Genomic DNA, 21,884 nt, shown 5'->3' with positions numbered 1-21,884 from the left:
ATCAATGTGAAGAATTGCTGTTCAGAAAATAGAAGATCAGGAATAATTAGAAAAATATCAGCGACTTATTTAAAGTCTGGAGGGAAAATCTGTCACTAAAGGGACAAAGTTGAGGATTCTGGATATAGCTGTTTTTTTTTTTTTTTCTTTCTTTCTTTTTTTTTTTTAAATATTTTATTTTAGTAGCCACTTAGAGATCTGACACTTGGAATCTAAAGAAGTCTGATAGGAAAAGTTTAGCTGCTTTCAAGATACGATGTTGCAGGAGACTGTTGAGGATTATGTACACTGAAAGCTGGACAAATTAATTGATCCTGGAAGGCTAAAACTTTAATCTACTAACTAATTTTCTGAGAGAAAGTTGATCATAAAATACATTTTATGCTTTAATGATGCCTGTTTAGAAAATCAAATTTCTGTTAGTGAATTTAATTTCTTTTAAATGTATTTATAGATGAATCACTTTTCTTTAAGAAATGTGTCCACGTTATCTGTAAGGAATTTGCTCGCATTATTTTGGAACTAAAAAATAACTTCCATTAAGTTCAAAAGAAAATTTTCCAGTTTATTTTTAGTACAGTTTATTTTTATAAGATTAAGGGGGAAAAAAAGAAAGAAAGGAAGGAACAATTAAAAAATCATTTTAAAAATTAACTTTAGTGTGTCATTCTGTAGAACATGATGTGATGTGATGTCATGCACAAAATCGCAATCGGGGGCAGAAATATCTCGATTCCCACCTTTTGCTTTTATTTGCACAGAACACATTCTTGTTTGGTTGGTTTTCTTTTTCTGTGGGAGGAATAGTATTTCGAAAGGAAAAATGATGGGCAGTAAGCCTTAAATGAGTTGGACTGTTTCCAGGACGCCCATGAGTATTCACAAGTTCCATTGTGAAATCAGACACATCTTTAATTAGCCTGATTTTGCGTACAGAATATGCAAATTCCATACTGCTACCTCCAAAAAATGGAAAATTTTTCTTCTATTTCTTCCCTCTCTTTCTTTTAATGGTGAGGGGAGTAATCATGTTGATCAGCCCACCAATAATCCTATTGTAGCTGATTATAATACAATGTGTGGCATAATAACAAATTTGCTCTTATATTGACATTCCTTTATTTGAGATGAATGAATGAATGAATGAACTGTTGAAAATAGTCGCATCACATTTATCTTTCCACTTCATTTCATTACAGACATCTTGTTGCTCACTGGAATGCTCTTCTTTCACCTCTTTTCAGTTTCATTTCTTGCTTAACTGTAGGGGCTTTCTTGTGTCTGTTCAATGCATTGCCAAGATATTTCTAGGTGAGGAAATGTAAAAATAATATATATATATATATATATAGGAAAAGACTCTCTTCCAGACCAGGATTGGGAGATACTAAGACAAGTGATGAGAGCTTGGTCCACCTTTACCAAGAGTTGCCTCAGTCCTGAAGATATTTCAGGTGCAAACTTTGTTTGCTTACACTTGGATAAAGGATTAAACTAAATTTATTATAGTCTAACCAAGTGAAAAAAAAAACTTCCAACATCATACTCTAAATCCAGAGTAATTTAATAATAAGATGAGACACCATTTGGCAACTCGTATAGGTAAATATGACTTCTCCATTACTTCCACCTTAGTATCACCACCTCTGGGCCTGGCTCCCACTGATGAGACCTCAATAAACGTCAAAACCGGTTGGAAGCTTGGGTGATGAATGGCAATGCTGTAGCCCATGAAGTTTTAACTGAGGCTCAGCTGTTGCTGTCACCCAGGTCCTGGATGGGGGGAATGAATGGCAGTGCTGTAGCCCTTGAAATTAACTGAAGCACAGCTGTTGTTGTTACCCCTCAGGTGACATATGGGCAAATGAGTGGCTCTGCTCGGTGGTGGGGTGAGCCCATGAAGTTTTAACTGAGGCTCAGCTGTTGCTGTCACCCAGGTCCTGGATGGGGGGAATGAATGGCAATGCTGTAGCCCTTGAAGTTAACTGAAGCACAGCTGTTGTTGTTATCCCTCAGGTGACATATGGGCAAATGAGTGGCTCTGCTCGGTGGTGGGGTGAGCCTGCCGCATGGTAGAGCCAACTCTGAGAGTTCTCAGTGGCAGGGTGAGCCTGTTATTGAGGAGAACAACACTGAGTTTTTGGAGTTTGACCTGTACTTGAAAATGCAATAGAGGTCTGGTCTGGGTAGTGGCCCTTCCCTTAATACATAGCATTATACATGTCTGCAAGGAGATGTGCTTTGCATTTTGGGAGATACCAAGACAAGTGATGAGAGCTTGGTCCACCTTTACCATGAGTTGCTGCAGTCCTGAAGATACTGCAGGTGCAAACTTTGTTTGCTTACACTTGGATAAAGGATTAAACAAAATTTATTATAGTCTAACCAAGTCCAAGGGAAAAAAAAAACAAAAAAACTTCCAACATGTCATGGGAAGATTTTTGTATGAACATGGAAAATACAGGATGATCAAAATTAAAGTATTCCCATTTAAGGTCTTGTGGAGCACCACACAGTGATCCAAATGTTGCGAAACTTTGCAGGAATGTATTTGGCATCATGTGGAAATGATATCTGAGGAAAAAAGTTCCAAAATTCATCACCATGGGTGCTGTATGATGTATCAAATGTAGAAGTAATGATTTTTCTCTGTGTGTGTAAGAAAGACAAAAGCAACACAAGCATAAATAACACATTTTTATTCACTTAAATTATACATTCATGGGCTGTACTCTTCAATGTGCTGCCCTTCCTAGTATGCCACAAAATGCAACCTTTGCACAGTGTATTCAACAGCAGAACACGGCTGTCAGGACTGATGTTGTGCACATGCTGCATTATGCTGTCTTTCAGCACTGCTAAGTTATCGAGATGATCCTGATAAACTCCTTCTTTGAGAAATCCAGAAGTCACAGGGGGGTCAGATCGGGTGAACATGGTTGCCATGCAGTGGGAAACGTATGGCTGATTACTCTGGCTTCTGTGAAATGTTGTTGAAACTCCTGTGTGGAGGGGCTGCATAATGCATGAAAATAACTGAATCTATGCACAGGTGCTGCTGTAACTATGGCACAAGAGAATTGTTTATCATATTGCGATACCTCTCAGCAGTAACTCAGCAGATCACAGAACCTAACTGGCAAATGTCCTCAAAGAAGTATGATCCAATGATAAACACAGCTGTAAACCTGCATGAGATAGCAAGTTTGGGTGAATGCAAAGAATGGATTGTATGCAGGTTTTGCAAACCCTATACCTGGCAGTTGTGGGTATTCACAGATCTGTTCAGGTGAAAGTGAGCCTTTTCTCCCCCACAAAATCATCCATGCTGATGCAGCATCCAATCCACTTGAGCAAGAAATGTTAAAGCGAATGTCATTCGACTTTCAAAGTCCTGCGAGTGCAACTCCTGTTTTAGGGTTATTTTGAATGGGCTGAAATGCAAAATCTTCCATAGAATTTTCTTGACAGTTATGTAAGGCACATTCATGTGTCTTGATACAGCATATGCACTGCAGGAACCAACACTGTTATTCATGGTCTGCTCCAGAATGGCAGTTGCAACTTCATTCACTTGTTGTAAACTGATTGGTTTTTGACCTCTGCGAGGTCTAACTCCCAATGATCCCGTTTCTTCAAAACAACTGATTATTTGTTTTGATGACACTGATAAACATGATGGTGGGAAACACTCAAGAGGACTGTAATCACAAATACACTTTTTTTTTCTACCCTAAGTATTGTCACTTGTGATAATACTTAAGGTCAAAAAAACATGGAAAACCTGAAATATGGAAAGGTAGCTGGAGTAGATGATATTTCACCACATTACAGTTTGCGTGATATGATTGAGACTTAGAAACTTCTGAAAGAGTCGTACAGGATTTCAGTTTGCTATACTGCATAATACCGATGGTCTAGTCAGAATGTTGATTATTCCAAATGGTTCCAAAGGCATATTCCAGATAATTAGAATAGAGTTTTCTTAGCCATCCATAAAAAAAAGGAAATAAAACAGTGCGAGAATTACAGAATTTCCTTACTGATTATTCCAGGTTAGATTTAAGCTAGCATACTAGTAAAAAGGCTAAGAAAAATTGTGGAATAGAAACATGAAAAGAACAAGTTGTATTCAGGCCAAATAGAGGTTGTCGGGTTCAGAATTTTACTTTAAGACAAATAGTTGAGAAATCAAGGGAATATAACAGGTATTGGAGTTTTGTAGATCTGAAAAGGGCATATGACAAGATGCAAAGAGAAATGCTACAGTTCTGTGGTGTAAATGGGACATTATATCGAGCAATACATTATCTGTATATATCAGTTGTAAGTGAGAAGTTATAATTTGAAGGAGGTACAGGAAAATGATTTGATGTTAAATCTAGTGTGAATCAAGGGTGGACATTGTTATTAATTGTCTATATAGATTGTATTTTGATAGAAAGAGCGGCATGAAACTTGATATCAAAATTGAAGTTGTTAAATCTCATCACTTTTCTTTATATAGATATTATTAATAGAGGCCACATACTATATGCACCAGCTATTATACTTATTCTTGAATTCATTCAAATTGCTTGCACCCACAGCATCCAATAGCAATCCATTCCAATCACATACCCTAGGAGAAAAAAATCTAGCCCTCATCTCCTTCTTAACAGCATTCATTCTCACCTTCCAAGGATGCCCTCCTGTCCATTCCCCACCCTCCATAAATTGAAAAATTCCATCAACTGAAATGACCCTGTATCACCCTTTCATAAGTTTCTAAGTCTCAATCATATCACCCCTATTTTTTCTCCTGTTTGCTACTGTCTGCAGTCTACATATTCTCAATATGTCTTCATAATTAGTATTCTACAATCCTGATATCATTTTTAACAGACTCCTTTGCACTCTCTCAACTATATCTGAATCACATCGAAACCAACAGCTCAATAACTTCAGTTTCATTCTTCTCATGAGATTCTATTGCTACCCAATCAATATTTGGACAATTAAAGTCTCCCATTATGATTACTTTTTTCATGCTCATATTTTCTATTTGGCGATGCATTTCTTCTTCCCTAGCAACCAATCCACCAGGTCTATAACAACACCCCACTATGTAATGGATCTTGTTAGATTCCATCTCACACCAGATGGTTTCAAACTCACTGGCACATGAAATACTGTTAGTAGTTGTAGTACTACAATCATAGGTCTCAACTCTAACTGGATCGAGTCATCTGATATCATTAGCAGCATACCCTCTCCTCTCTATCCTTCCTAAAAATACTGTACCCTTTACATTTGATACCATTTAATATGTCTGATTCTGATAGCCAGGTCTCACTAATGCCCACATTCTGTCCCAACATATTGACCAAGAGAGCAAACTCTACCTCTTTGTTTCTGATACTCCTAGCATTCATTACAGACAATATAATCTATCTGCATGTTCTTTTGTATACTCTTGTCTGCAGTCTGCACAACACAGTTGGACAACTTGCAGATCTCTATTCTTCTGTAGTGCCTTATACATATTTGCACCCATTTGATGGGTACAAACCCGATGAAGACAAAGTAATTGTTTTCTTCTCATCAACATTTCCATGATAAAGCCCATTCCCATCATTAACACAGTTATATAACATTGTCATTCTTACACTCACATTTTCACCATTCCTTCCTTTATAATTTAGTTTCCCTGACTCTCTGTGTTAGGTCTCATACCAGTTATTAGTTTTTCAAGACTCCTGATGCCAAATGCATTCAGGTGTAGGCCATCCCTCTTATACAAAACCAATCTTCTCTCAAACTTGTATCCATTCCTTCTACACAGCCTATACATTGAATCGTTTGCCATCATAGCCCCTCTTCTTAATTCATTTTTATCATATTGAGATAAAATACTGATGATGTTTACTTTCTCACTCTTCATGCTCACCTCTTCCAACAACCCTTTCATGTCCTCTCTTGTACTGAACTTATTGCTAGTTAAGTCATTAGTACCTGTTACAATTACAATCTCGTTTACTTTTCATTTCTGTTTTTGAATTGATTCCTTTATATTCTTAATTTTTGCTCTGGGGAAACTTGAAGTAATAACTCGCTCATGAATGGCATGTTTTATTACAGTCACCATACCAAATAACATCCTTCTTTTTACAAAAAACATCACTTACCTGATTTCTGTTACTTCCTGACTTACCTGTTTCCATGTTTTGTTGTTTCTTATTTTGCTGCTTAATTTTCTTTTCCTCCCTATGTTCATTTAAATGCCTCTCGACTTTTTGTAATTCCTGCATCATCTCTTGATGATCTGCTTTAATTTTGCTATTTTGGAGGTTAATTCATTTTCATTAACCTCCTCCATGTCTCCAATAACCTTGTTAGTGGGGCTAACCTTCTTGTTCTCGCCTGTTGTGCTTTTCTTAGCATGTTTCTTGTGCGTTTTTTGGCACCATTTTAAAACTTATTATTGAAATATCTTAATAAAAATATACTATAAAACACTAATTTTCTAACGGAAAAACACAATAAAACAGACAAAAATCACCAATATTACATGAGGACTAAATTCACTTATCACCCGCTGTATTAAATTTTGTATGAAAATATACAGGAACATTAATTGTATCCTGAATGGAGAATCTCTAGAAGAAATAAAAACATTTTAACTATTATTTTATTTCTTTTTCTTTCTTTTTTTTTTAATAGGGAACCCATCCATAAGAGGTTGGTTAATCTCTAATACACTAGTACCATGGATGGGTAAGAAGAAACTTGTTCACATTTACCTTGAAGAAATGTATGTGGGTTGTGTATTCCTTCAGAAACACAAAATGGTAGACTGTTCTAGAGGGCAGCAGTGGAAGGGATGAATGAAGGAGATGAATTTGTTCTATGAGCTTGGAGAAGCACTGTGAGGGAATGTTGATTAATTGCTGCATGTGTTTGAATGGATTTGACAGAGTGCAGTTATTGTTGATCTAATTCTGAAGAACAGTGGCTGTAGAAGTACTTGTAGATGATGCAAGCAACAGAGACTGAGCAACTGCACATGTAAGTAAATGAAGTGTATTAGTGAGCGATGGTTCAGTAATTAGTCTGACCATCCTTTTATGAATAGAGTCCAGTATCTTTTGGGGGTTGCACCACCCCAGATGTGAAAGCAATATTCAATGGTTGAGTGAATTTGTGATTTGTATACAGAAGCTGTTTTGAGTTAAAGTAATGTCTCAAGCCAAAAAAAAAAAAAAAAAAAAAAAAAAAAAAAAAAAAAAAAAATTTTGGTAGCAGAGGAGGCAATATTTGTAATATGTTTGTGGCAAGAGAGATTAGAGGTTAGTGTTATTCAAAGAAGATACATCTCGTTGTGCATAGAGAGTTTGGTGTTGTCAAAGGAAGGCTAAAAGAGAAGACAAGATTATCCAACCAAACGAATGTTTTGGAGATCTGAATTTTAAGATAGTAGTTGTTAAGGCTTTGGAGGTCGTGGTGATTTGTGTGTTGCTGAGTTTGTCAAATGAAGAGGAGGAATGCAACATGCTGTTGTCGGCAAAACTATTTATTGGATTGTGATCTGCTGGAGTAGAACATATATATATATATATATATATATAGACAGAATAGAGTGGGTGAGAGAACAGCCTTGTGAGATCCTAGCATTGGTTGTATGGTTAGACAATAGTAAACCATCACATAAAATGAGTGTCCAATCAGAAATCTGGCCATCATACTACAGAGATGGGAGAAGACCATATGATGGCAGTTTACTTAATAGGCCTTTATGCCAGACCTGGTCAGTAGCCCTGGCGATATCAAGGAGAAGAACCATTTGAGACTTGCTATGGGTGAGATATGAGAGAGATAAGTTGGCAGATCTGTTGATTGGTGATGATGGAATTCATACTGTTGGTTAGATGAGTTTCCAAGGTAGCGTAGAAGTTGGGTGTTGATGGTTCTTTCCATTACTTTTAGGAAGAATGAAGGTGAGAGAATGGATGGTATTTTGAAGGTAAATATTTGTTACCACTTTTAGAGATGAGTTGAATGTGGGCTAGTGTCCAGACTACATGTTAGATACTATTGGAATAGGAGTGTGTTAAAAAAGGTAACATAGAAAGTCTACTCTGGAGTACAAACCTTTAGGACAACTGGAGGAATGCCATCATGGCCAGGAAACCTTTTTTGGTATCTGTTCAAGCAAATTTTTTCTGATCTCTTTCTGGTGAAATACAAACTGGGCATTGAGTGTTTGGAATGGTTGGGAGGCATTTATCAAAATCAGCAGTGCAAGAATTGGAAGAGAAATGGAAAACCAAGAGGTCAACTTTTTCTGTGGATGATGCAGTAGAGTCATCAGGATGTAATAGTGGTGAGCAATGTTGGGCAGAAGTTGCAGTCAAATAGCTTTGGCTAGAGACCAGAATGCATTTACCATTGGGACAGGACTGGAGGAAGGAATAAATGTTTCCATGCCAGTCCAAATTATTTGAGTAGTACATTTCGCACACAGGTTTGGATCAGATGGCCAGAGGCAATAATCTATCCAAGGAAATGTGGTTTAATAGGTATGTAGATCATCTCACTTGGAGATTTTGCTTATTGTTTCTACACACTGATGATGTACTGTTATTTTCAGTATACTAGGGTTTGTGCATATGTTCACTCCAATATGCCATGTCAAAGAGTGCCCAATGTGGAAATATGCAGATTTTGATCTACTTTGGTTGAAAATCTCTGTCATATTCATTTGCTGTCTCTACAGCAAATGAGTTAAGTAGTTCAACTAATGCCACTACCAACCATTCTGAAATTTTCAATTTCCTTTCTTTAAATGTTGATATTTTTCAACCCAGCTTTTTTAATGGGGAGTTTTCTTGTGCTAACGGGTAGATAATTCTTAATGAAATATGTGTACTTTCATTAGAATTTATTACTATGATTATCATATAATTTTGTTGTTTTATAGTATTGCCACAGATACTTTTAAAGATTAGACTGCTTGATCTGTGCAGTTGGAATAGAGAGCCAGCTAGTGTTGTGCAAGTCTCTAAGGAAGATAGCCTCACTGTTAGGAAGCTGGGTTGAAAAATATCAACATTTTTATTATTATTAATATTAGTAGTAAATGAGTTCGTAGTGGCTAACTACTCAACTCATTTGTTGTCTCTACAGTAAATGAATATGATGGAATGGGTTACAGAGATTTTCAACCAAAGGAGGGCAAAATCTGCATATTTCCATGTTGGGCATTCTTTGACATGGCATATCGGAGTGAACATATGCACAAACCCTACTGTTGAGGAGAAAGTAGTCAAGGAGTGTGTAACTGAGATGAGTAGTTCTTAGGGGTGTAGAAATTTGAGTTTTTATCAGGAAAAGTAGGTGAGGTTTTGTAGAATTGGAGATGTAAATGGACATTAAGGTTGGAACTGAGGCTACATATATTGGTGAAGTCTATTAAGAGGATTCTGTGAAGTTTGCTATTGACTGCATAAGTCGTACACAATTTTCTCTGCAGTGATGGAGTTCAAGTTTCCACATTGACTGTTAATAGGCCTGGAGTTTTGAATTAGTACTCCTTTTTTTTTTAATAATGAAGTGTCTATGCGTCATCTCCACTTTGTCATTTTTCTTCCAGTTTCTTCTATATGTTTCTACCTTGTTCCCACTGCACGTAGGTGAGATCTGGCTAGGATTGTGCATGTGACATATTGTTCACGGTGGTTATGAATACAGATTTTCTCATCGGTGTAGCACAGTTCACTTTGACTAGACATGGGAGATTTGTTCCATCTCCCCACATGTTCATGGGCTTGAAGTGGGTGACACTTGATGATTTTCTTGGAGTCAAATTTGCATTGTTTGAAAAACTTGCAGATATTTTTGTTTAATGTCACATCTGTTTCTGAGTGAAAATTCAATATGATAGCATCTTTTTTATTCTCTTCCATGATAGTGGGTTGATGGAGTAATGAGGATGTAAACAGCATTAGACATGTTAACATGAAGGCACTGAGTGTCAATCACCTTTGAGTTGTTTTTTGTTAATGCGTTGATGGAAATTTTATGGTAGAAAGTATCATAAAGCACTGTTCTAGGTTGTCCTTGCACTTTTGAGATTTAGAAACTGTTTAATGGAGTGGAGGCACTGGAAAATAATGGTTGGCTGAGGTGGTCAGGAGTTTTATCACTGTTTGTCAATCTTTGTGCAATTGGCATGCATCAACTGGTAACAAAAATTGCACTTAAGGTTCTTTTTCTTGTCCATAATCTTCAACTTGTAGATATGGCACTTCACACACAATATACAGACATGCTGCAGGCATCTCTGTATATTGTGTGTGTGTGGATGCTTTTTGTGGCCAATAGCAAAATAGGGTAAATCTTATTGTTGAAAAGTTTAGAATACTTACAGTTAGTCTTGAGTACTTCAGTTCCTTCAGAAATGAAGTACTCAAGTACTTGGTATACTTTCATTTGGTAGAAATTACTTTAAATTACAGTAAAATTAGAGAGCACAAAATTCCATTTATTGACTGTGTTCAAACCAACTTTAAATTATTGCTCTGTGAGCTGGGTTAGAAATGAAGTGTGAATCAAAGACTTGAGACCACAGATATGCATGTTCTGAGAAAGGTTAGGTGAGTGAATAGTCAATGGCAGAATCATAATTAAAATGAGGATATTAGGAATGAACCTGACTTGTTAGCATTTAGGTGTGAGCAGAGCTAAGTCAGGTGGTATAGTCACTTAAGTAGAATGAGAGAGGAAGGAGTAGCAAACAAGTGTTTTTTGGTAGGATGGCAGGAACAAACTCTGAGGAAGACCTAGATGTAGGTGGATTTATACCCTAAGAATTGCCTTAGGAGAACAAAATATAAGATCTGAGAATATTGGAGTCCTGACAGATAATAGATAATTCGGAGGAATATTGTAGAGAGAAAGTTAATAATGGTGTGAACTTGATGATGATCATTACATCTTAAGCCATGTTCCAAACACAAAATAAATGAATTGAAATGGCCATATGAGTATATTCGTTTAAATTCTTATGATTAGGAAAAAATACAAGACACTGGAGCAAACTTAGGAGAATATTTTTTGGTCATACCTGAATATATTCATTCAGATTTGTGAAGTGGTTAATACTGCTTAAGAGTATTGATAGATGAAATACTTTGGGCATACGAAAATAATGGAAGGAAGACTTCTGGGAAAATGGAAGTGGTAGACCCCCAGTGAGATGGCTATATAGAACAACCTTGCAAGAATTCATATGGCACATTACCAAGTTTCAGAGTGACCAGACAGCATCTGCTCATGTCCAGTGAATTATGGATTAGTATCAACATTTATTTTCTATTATTGTCTGTTCTTATGATTTGAGAGATTTAATTAGCTTTGGCTTTTAATGTTGGTGCAATTATGACACCGGAAGTTGTGTTATTGAATTTAAAAAAAAATATTTTTTACTGTGATGATCTGTGTACTCCATCTTTTTTTTTTTTCCCTGAGTAAAATGTTTTTACACTTTGAATGTTAACATATCCCTCATCCATCCAGTAGTTCTCTGATCCCATACCTACTATACTCTCCTTTATTTTTTATTTTGCTAATATTTCTGTAGGTAATTTCTAATATTAGAAATATTTCTCCATTGTCTGAGTTCACAGTGATATTGAACTTATTAATGTGCATCCATATCAGGTGAATTGGATGATTATGTGGGAAATTCAAAGCAGCCTAATTCTCTGGAATAGGGAGATTGTAGTAGATTTAACATATTATAAAAGGAATATTCTAATAGCAACTAGTTTCATCTTTTTGGTATCTCTTAATGCAACAACAAAAAGTTACACCTATTTGATAAGTTTTTTTGTTATATTTTATTGTACTTTAAAAAAAAAAAAAAAAATATAGCTTATCAATGGATATTTATTTAATTGTTTTATTTTACTTATTATCTAGGAGCTAGAAGAACCAGAAGTTGATGATACGACAAAATATGATATTATTACTCCAACTATTGTCCATCCAAAACGCTTGAACCAGAAGATTGCTGATATTGATTTAGAGGTTAGTTAAATTGTTCAAAATAGAGACCTACCAAACTTTGAGAATGTTTAGGCATTCATTTCAGTACTTTCTGCAACACTTGATGTCTCTTAAATTACAGTCTAGTCAAAATATTATAACTTCTTCATTATTTCAAAATTGCCTTTGTACCCCTCTAAGATACATGATAGTGTCTGGAGTTGGGGGATATATTGCTGATTGACATGGGCAAGGGACATGAACTGACAGACTTCAAAAAGGCATAATGTGAATATTGTGCAGTAAACAAGGTGTTCCAAGGTGAATATTGTACAGTAAATAGGGTGTTCCAAAAAATAAGAAGTGCAGTAAATAAGGTGTTCCAAGAGTGGAAGGATGCGGTGCAAAATACTACTTACTGAACTAGTGGTGATGTTCACTCCTCATTGATATTAATGCTGAATTGTAGATTGTTGTGCTTTGTATGAGCCCATAGATGAAACTGTGGAATGGGTGACCATGGAATTTAACCAGGTACGAATTGTAGTGTTTTCCAGATCACAACTCAATGTATCTTGGGCCTCTCTTACATCCATTTGTGGTGATTGTCTTTCAAATAGCACAGGCTGCCAGTCAAGGGACCCATGGCTGTGCCTATTCAGAGATATTATCGGACCACAAAAGGCTGGAAAAAAAGTTGCCTTTTTGTATGAACCTCATTTTCATCTGTATTTTGTGAACTATAGGTGGATGGTTAGGTGAAAACCTGGGAAGCAGAATTTTTCCTGGTCATGTTCCAGCAGAAACAGTAGGTAGCAGCAGCATTATGATATGGCGGATGTTTTCCTGGGATTTTCTTAGTCACAGTATGTGCTGACCACCATACTGCAAATGCTATAGAGTACCTATCCATTGTAGTTGATCACTTACATCCCTTTGTGATGATTGTCATTCAGATATAACAGGTGTTTTTTAGCAGGATAATGCGCAGTATCAGACAGCCAGTATCATTTGAGAGTGGTTTATTAAACATACGTAACTTCCAGGTGTTAGCTGTTGAATTATATGGATGTAAATTGCATAGAACATCTCTAGGATTATGTAGATTGAGAGATATGTTATTTGAATCCTCCATCCTGAACACTTATATAAGCAATCTTGACAGTGTTGTACAGCTCCCCCCCCCCACACACACACATGCTGTGTAGAAGAAATTCTATTAGCAAAAGGGAAGCCTATGAAATATTAGGATAGTGGTTATAACATTTTGACTGGACAGAATATCTCCTTAAAGAAATTGAAATCTATGAGTAATTAAACACATATACCTTATGTAAAATACTACTTAATCTTTATGCTCTTTGAGGATTTAAGCCTATTATGGCTTAAATCCTCAGAAACCATCAGTAATTCTGTTCACTGCATGACTCATTTGTCTTTCTATCAGATAACCAAAAAATTTTGTGTGGTTTTTAGTAGAGTTCTCTGCAGTGACTTGTTTTATTTTGTAGTGGTTTGCAGAGCACTATTTTTTATGTGCATCATAAGGTGCAGATACATGTCAGTCAATCGGTGCACTCTAACTTAGTGTGTACTCTTTTTCTGTGACTTTGACTCCTTTTAAAATGTCACTTGAACCTTGATTGTTTGCTTTACAAATTTAAACTCAGTTCAAAGGCTTCTGAAGTGTCCCATGATATATACGGTATTTGGAAAAGATGTGGTAGCAGAATATACTGCACATAAATGGTTTAAAAAATTTGTTTCTGGTGATGAATCACTTGAAGATGCACCATGTTCAGGAAAACTCTCCATTATTGATATTGAAGAATTAAGTGCTGCTGTTGAAAATTGTTCAAAATTAACATGTCAAGAACTTTCACAAATGTTTAATGTGGTGAAACAAAAACGATTTGTTTACACTTGAATCAATTGGGATAATCATGAAAGCTAAGCAAATGGGTCCCACATGCATTATCAGATGACAATAAACTTTAGATGCTATCAATTTGTTCTTCACTTCTTTCGTGTCACAAAAATGAGCCATTTTTGGATGACTTGCTCACTTATAATAAAAAATAGATCTTGTACTCTAACAGGAAGCAAACGTATTATTGGTTGTCACCAAATGATCCAGTACTGCACACTTCAAAGGCACTGCTTCATTCCCAGAAGACTGTGCTTTTGTGTAGTGGACTGGAGCCGGTATTCTCCACTACGAGTTTCTTTCTGCAGGCCAAACAATTACAAGCAAAATCTACTCAGTGCAACTTGAGCGTGTGCAGGATATGTTACTTTAGAAACAGCCAGAACTAGTTAATCAGAAGAAACTGCTATTCTTGCAGAACAATGCAAAACATAACTGTGAGAAGGTTTGTGCTTTAGGATGGGAGATATTCCCTCATCCTCCATATTCTTCTGACATTTCTCCAAGTGATGATCACTTGGAGAAATGTCAAAAATCTTTTTTGGCACTAGACAATCGCATGCGAAATAGACAGTTCCACAATAAAACGGAGATTGAAGTGGAGGTTGCTAGGTTTATTACTTCTAAAGACAATATCTTTTATAAAATCAGAGTTTACAAACTCTTTCTGTCTTATTGGGAAAGAGTTGTAGACTGTGCTTATTTTAATGAATAAAACATTTTATGAAAATTTCTGCAGTTGTTTAATTTTTATTTTGCCAGCAAAGGTTGGTCGATTGGTAGAGCCTCTGCTACTAATGGCTCACGCAAAAAGTTAAGGAAGTTTGAGTGCGGTTAGTAGTTGGAAGGGATTCAATCGTTCAATGCTGTTGGCACACTCCCTCGATGAGTCTTTGGACTCCCTGGAGGTGTCGCATAATAATAATTATGAAAATTTCTGCGGTTGTTTTTGTTTAATTTTTATTATGAAAAACTGCACAAAGTTTTTTGGTTACCTTATATTTGCATATTTTTAATGTGCTACATCCAGTTGTGTTTACATTTCTTTATTTTCTCTCTTATTGATTCTTGATTTAATTGTTTCATAACTTCATTTCTTTTATGATTATATAAGATATATTTTACTGTTTACCTCATAAATTTCATTTAATCTGCTAGTCAAATACTATTTCTAATAAACTTAAATTTTTGTCCACATTTCATAGGCATATTTCAGTATAAAATTAATAGAACAAAGGTGCTTTTTTCCCCTTCATTATTTTGTTTGCAGTAACAATTGACGGTTATTGCCTTACTAAATCATTATTGCTGAATTGTTGATTTTTCTATTATGTATAAAAATTCCATGGTAATAAATAATTTCTTCCATAGGGGATCTGTATTATTAGTTAGATATCTGTGTCTACTGTGTCTACATTCTTAAACAAATGGAATGATGCCTCAAATGATGCCTCTTATGAAACTGTAAAACTGAATTTGGTTTTATTCTTTTTTTTTTTTTTTTTTTTCAGTGAAAGTTGAGTTCATTTTATTATTATTAACACCAGACTTCCATGGAGTGAAAAGACTCATCACAGGAGGCATACTCTGTTATGCACAGAGCTCATCAAACTGTGCTTTAAACTCAATGCATCTGTAATCACTGCTTCAGGCAATGCATTCCACTCACCAACCACCCTCAATGCAAAGAATTTGCTCCTTATACCCCTGCTCACACCCTTCTTATACAGTTTCTAGGAATGTTTTCCTTGTTCTATCCCCTCTCCCCATTCAATGAAAAATTTCTTCCACATTAACCTGGTAACAACCCTTTACCAACTTAAATGTCTCCATCATATGCCCCATTTTTCTCCTACTCGCAAGGCTTTGTAAACTACAATCCCTCAATATGCCTTTATATCCCAGTGACCAGCTGAAAAACAGTCCTCTGTTTTTTACCATGAAAAACAGAGGACCAAACTTGTGCATAATAATCCATATGAGACCTGATTAAGTCATTGTACAATGGAACCAGAACCTCTTTATTTCTACATGTTAAACTTGTGCAATGTGACTTCTGAAATGCAGATCCTTGTCCACCACCACTCCATAGTTTGTAATCTTCTCAACTTCCTCCACAATTAAACCACTAAGTGGATGCTTTGCATCCCATTATTGTCTACCAAATTTCAGAACTTTATTCTTTACAACATGGAACTAACAGTTCTATGCTGTTGCTCACTCATATAATCTATTCAAATCCTCCTGTAAGGCCATAACATCTACTTCATTCCTCCTCATCACCCACCACAGTTTTGTATCATCAGCAAACAGATGCATATCACCAGTTAAACTCAACCTAATATTTTTAATATACAAATTAAATGACTGATCCCAAAACAAACCCCTGTAGCTAACCACTAGTGACTTTCCTCTTCTGGGATACTGCACCTCCATTCACAACTTGCTGATACCCATCTGATAGCTAGTTGCCTATCCAACTCATTAATCTATCATACAATCCCATTTTCTTCAGTTTAGTTACCAACTTGTGGTGTGACATTCTATCTAAAGTCTTTGCAAAATCTAGGTATACCACTGGGGTGCTTAAGGGTCAAAGCTGTATAACTGAGAGGAGACCTCCACATAGCCTTTAAAGGAATGCGGAGAACCAACCAGGGTTTCTGACATAATGTCCAGTCCTCACCTTCTCGTGATGCACCCTGTTAGGTAACTAACTGTATACTGAATGAACGAGGATAGGCTGGCAATATGGGATTTAGCCAACCAAATTGTATTCCTATTGGCTTAAACCAAAACACAAAATGATGGTACAACATGACAAAATTTCATGCCGGCTGGGACATCACCCGGTTAAACAAGGCCCCAATTGTTTTCGCCAAAGCGAACAGCTAAAAGTCAGCTACTGGAATAAATCTGAAAACACACCTCAACTCAACATCACCAGAGTTAAAGATCGGTACTATTAACATAAGAAGCCTGAATGGCAAAGAAATGGAACAAGCTGAGGAATTAGATAAGTACACATCGACATAATAGGGGTGATTGAAACAAAAAAGACAAAAACTGGTGAGATCTTTCTGAGCAATAAATACAAAATGTTATATTCAGGAAATGACAATCAAGGAAAAGGAGTAGCCATAGTATTCAACACAAAATATGAGGCTATTTCTTGAATGGCAGTCAGTCTCAAGTAGAGTGATCTGGGCAAATATCAGAATGGGGAACTGGACAATGAGACTTATTTGTGCCTATGGTCCCACAGAAGGCTCTACAAAGGTAGAAATGGAGGAATTTTTTGAAGCTTTAGAAAAAGCAACTGACACAATGAAAAAGGAAAAGTTGGTCCTTGTTGGGGATCTAAATAGCAAAGTAGGAAATGATTGTCAGACATACAAAATCTTTTGGGAAAATTTGGAGAAAATAGCAAAGCTAATAATAATGGCAAATACCTGTTGGATTTCTGCTCAGGACATGGACTGGTTATTACTAACACCATGTTCCAACATAAAAATGTGCACAAATTCACATGGAGAGAAGAGACAAGGAATAAAAAAAGTCTCATTGATTATGTTATTGTTGTTAGTGATGTTTTCTCCCTGGTGGAGGACACCAGAATGTTTGGAAGTGATCACTATTTAGTCTTGAGCAGGATAAAATTGAATTTCATATTGAAAAGAATAACATGTAAGAAAGTTTTAAAGCGAATGAAAGTTGAGCAGCTCTCAGATATGAACTGTAGACTAAAATGCATAAAGATAATTGAAGAAAAAATGAAAACATTTGAGAACAACACCTAAACCTTGGAGATTTAGTGGCAAGCCTTGAAGAAACCCTGATTGATTCAGGGTTTCTTCAAGGCAACTTCACCACATGCCAGAGAGGCATGTGGTGAAGTTGTCTGCAAGGATAGAAAAATCAGAACTCCATGGTGAACACAGGAAGTTAAAGAGGCAGTGAAGGAGAAGAAGAAAGCATATCAAAAGTTCCTGGCAAATAAGGCAGCTTTTGCTCTTAGAGAATACAGAGAAATGTAAGAAAGCAAAACACCGTATAAAACTAGCTAAACAAATGTCGTGGGATTACTTTGGCAAGAACATAGAAAATAAATATCAAGAATGTGGCAAGATATTCTGAATGTTGTTGAAGAAGCTTAGGATTGGAGGAAAGAGTGCTGTAAAAGGAGTTAGAGATGATAAAGGCGACATGAAAAACGGGAGAAAAAGATATCCTTGAAGTATGGAGTAATTACTTTGAAAAACTGCTAAATGAAACAAGCAGTGATGACAGCACAGTGGTAAAATACACTGACCAGGCATGCAGTCAGGAATACATATCCATACTTGAAATAGAAAAAGCCATCAAAGGCTTGAAATGTGGAAATGCAGCAGGAGTAGATGATATTTGACCAGAAATGCTGAAGTATGGTGGTATAAGAGTCTTACAGTGGCTGCACTGCATAGTTCAGAAAGCCTGGACAGAGGGACGAATTCCCGATGATTGGAGTAGAGCTCTCATAGTACCCATATATAAAAAGGGAAATAAAACTGAATGTGAGAATTACAGAGGTATTTCCCTACTGAGTGTTCCTGGCAAGATCTATGCAAGTATACTTGAGAAACAGTTGAGAAGAATTGTGGAAGAAAAGCTTGGTGAAGAACAAGCTGGATTCAGGCCAAATAGAGGCTGGTCAGGATCAGATCTTCACTTTACGACAAATAGTTGAGAAAGCATGGGAATATAACAAAGATCTGTATTTAAGTTTTGTCGATCTGGAAAAGGTATATGACGAGGTGTCGATGGGGCATCATTTGAGTTGTAAGTCCGCAGTTAGAATTGAAGGAAATACAGGAAGATGGTTTAATGTTAAATCTGGTGTGAGACAATGATGTACATTATCCCCTCTGTTATTCATTATCTATATGGATCACATTATGAAGGAAAGTGGTATTAAACATGATATCAAAATTGGAGATGTTAATTTCAGCTCTTTGCTTTATGCAGACGATGTTATACTTCTAAATAAATCTGCTACAAGTCTGCAAGATTCTCTGACTAAATTGAATAACTGTTGTAATAGATATGGTATGAAGGTCAGCAATACAAAGGCAATGAAAATAGGCAGAATTGTTGAAAATGTCAAATGCGTTGAGAACGGAGAATCTGTGGAACAATAAAACATTTCAGCTACTTAGACACGATTTTTAGTGAAGGTGGTAAATTAAATATGGAAATAGACAACAGAATCAACAAAGCTGGTATGGTAGGAAGTCAATTGAATAAATTCATATGGAATAAGAGAGAAATTAGTCGGAACACTAAATTAGCTATATATAGAAGACAGTGTTCAAACCAGTTTTAACTTATGGATCTGAGAGCTGGGTCAGAAGTAAAACACTTGACCAAAGACTAGAGACCGCAGATATGAGAGTCCTGAGAAAGATTATTGGCATGAACAGATGGCATCAATGGCAATATCATATTAAAAACGAGGATATTAGGAAAGAACTTGACATTGTCAGCATCCAGAAATGCGTTAGTAGGGCTAATCTCAGGTGGTATGGTCACGTAAACAGAATGGGCAAGGAAAGATTAACAAAACAAGTGTTCTTTGCCAGGTTGGCAGGAAAACTACCCAGAGGAAGACCAAGATATAGGTGGATTGATACGGTACAAAGTACCTTAAACGATAGAAATATAAGATCTGATAATGTTGAAGTGTTGACAAGTAACAGACTGATTTGGAGGAAAATTGTAGATAGGAAGTTAGTAATGATGAATTTTTAATGTAGTTGTATCATATCCTATACACCCCTTGAGTGTACATGGCAGGAATTTGATGATGACAATTGTTATATTAGATTTAAGATTCTGTATTTTCTACAGTCCTGTTTATAGTTAGCTCTTAGGAAGAAAGGTTCTGTGGGTAGAATATGTGCCTTTCATATGCTTTGGATTTTTAGACCGGCGTTATTATTGTTTAGATCGGTTTGGTTGATAAGCATCATTCCCTGAACACTTTATATAGAATTGACTGGATAAGCACCAGTTGTTTACATCACACCAATACATGGTATGAACGCAAATTGAAGGAAGCCTGTGAAATTCTTATCGACCACCCCCAATCTGAACAATAATGATGGTCTAAAAATCTTGACCTACAGTTGTCAAATTGTTAATTAAAAAGAACTGAAAATAGCATGGAAAGTGGATACACATTGTGAGTATTCATGAAGGCCACAAAATACCCTCTGCTCATTGAAGATCATCAAAAGCATATGGATCAGCAGCATGGCAAGTTATGGTTCTGCTGGTCACATCGCATAATTGACTGCATGTGTGGTGCATACAAGATGAGTTGGTGAATTCTTTGTGCATAGTTTCCCTTTGGCCTCTGATCTATTGATATGTAGTGTAGTATGAGATATGTTTTAACTAGAATTTGAATGCCTACTTGCAGATTTTAACAAACTTTTCACCCTGGTACAAGGTATTCAAAATGACTGGTTTCTCGTGTATGTTTGTGTGTGATGGGGAGGTACATTATAAATCAAATACTGAAATGTCAGTTTTAATGTTAGGTAAATTTCTTAATCCAAAAACAAGCCTAAAATATACATCATATGTTTCTACTGGGAACTTTGGTTCTCAGAAATCATATAAATGTTCATTGCAATCTTTGTTTGCAATCATTCCTTATTAGTAATTAAATTCATTTTTATACCAAAACTGTATTAGAATAGCAATGTGATATAATGTAACTTTATACTGATGAAAATTATTATTTTTTTTTTTGGCTTTTTTATTTTTAAAAGGATAGGTGTTTTGTATGTTCTGATGTACATAAAAATTATCAATTGAAACAAGATTTGGACAACATTAGACATGTGCTTGCTTACTTCCTTAATTGCAAATTTTATAAAATAAAAAATTTCAGCACACATATAATTTCAACTTTTTCCTCTTTATATCCCTGCAAATGAATTTTTTTTTCTTTTTTTTTCCATTTTGTCAATCTGTATTCCAGTTATTCCAGGATGCTTTCTGGATGGATTATACTCATATTTAATATTTGAAATCCTTAAAAAAAAATGGATAAGGCAATAAAATTTCTGTGGCAAAATTAAGCAAAAAATAAAAAGAGTACAACAGCCAAAACTGTATTAATATTTTAATTTTAATACAATTTTACAGACATATTAATATTTTACACATTTCTCAGAGTTCTACCAAAGCACTACCACTTAATAGAGTTTGTTAAGTAATGTAATTTGTTGCAGACTTTGAAGAACCAACAGAATATTTTTTTTTTTTTTTTTATTAATTCCATTTCTATTGCCATGATGACCAGAAATGAAGATAAGAAATTTACTTCTTTTTTTTTTTCTTTTTTTTTTTTTTTTTTTTTGTTTCACTATATTTGGATGATTTTCATGGAAAAATTAGTAAAATATACAAATTATATCCATATCACGTGTCAAAAAACAGCTCTACCCTGATTGGTGGAATTTAATGAAATTTGTTATTTAGAATTACTATTATTTCAGTTTTGGTTTCAATTAGACCATTTTTAAAGGAAAAATTAGGTGAAATGCAATTAAACGTTTAAAGTGCCTAACACCATTGAAGAGATATTTAGTTGGATGTTGCAGGCCAGGGAATGTGGAGAATGGTAACAAAGGTATAGGCAGATTGGCTTCAGAAATATTAAAACCATTATGGGTGATTTTAATTAAGATAATATACATTGGAATAGAGAGATGAATAATAAGAAGAATGAATTTCTTGAGGGTTGGATGTCTTAGGTAGTAGGTAATGGGGGGGGACATAAAGATTGGGAGTCATAGATCTGGTCACATCATCAGAAGGTGTGAATGGAGTGTTGCTTCTCCCTTCAGTTGAAGAGTGTGACTATAATGTGATTATCTGG

General features: G+C 35.7%; 1 protein-coding gene across 6 annotated transcripts in view; it reads left to right on the top strand.

Annotated features, from left to right (window-relative positions):
• The window catches only part of LOC150096516 (polyamine-transporting ATPase 13A3-like), a 751,182-nt gene that overhangs the window by 474,547 nt on the left and 254,751 nt on the right, over positions 1-21,884 (top strand). For all 6 annotated transcript variants that reach the window (XM_090407885.1, XM_090407886.1, XM_090407887.1 and 3 more), the window contains one exon: positions 11,962-12,069. In XM_090407885.1, coding sequence (XP_090264011.1) covers positions 11,962-12,069 — 108 coding nt within the window. The remainder of the gene's footprint in view (positions 1-11,961; positions 12,070-21,884) is intronic.

The sequence above is a fragment of the Typopeltis vanoorti genome, chromosome 18 (assembly GCF_054136105.1).
Source record: "Typopeltis vanoorti isolate ZY-2024b chromosome 18, IOZ_Tvanoo_1.0, whole genome shotgun sequence".
Classification (NCBI taxonomy): Eukaryota; Metazoa; Arthropoda; class Arachnida; order Uropygi; family Thelyphonidae; genus Typopeltis; species Typopeltis vanoorti.
This window is presented reverse-complemented; position numbering and strand designations above follow the sequence as displayed.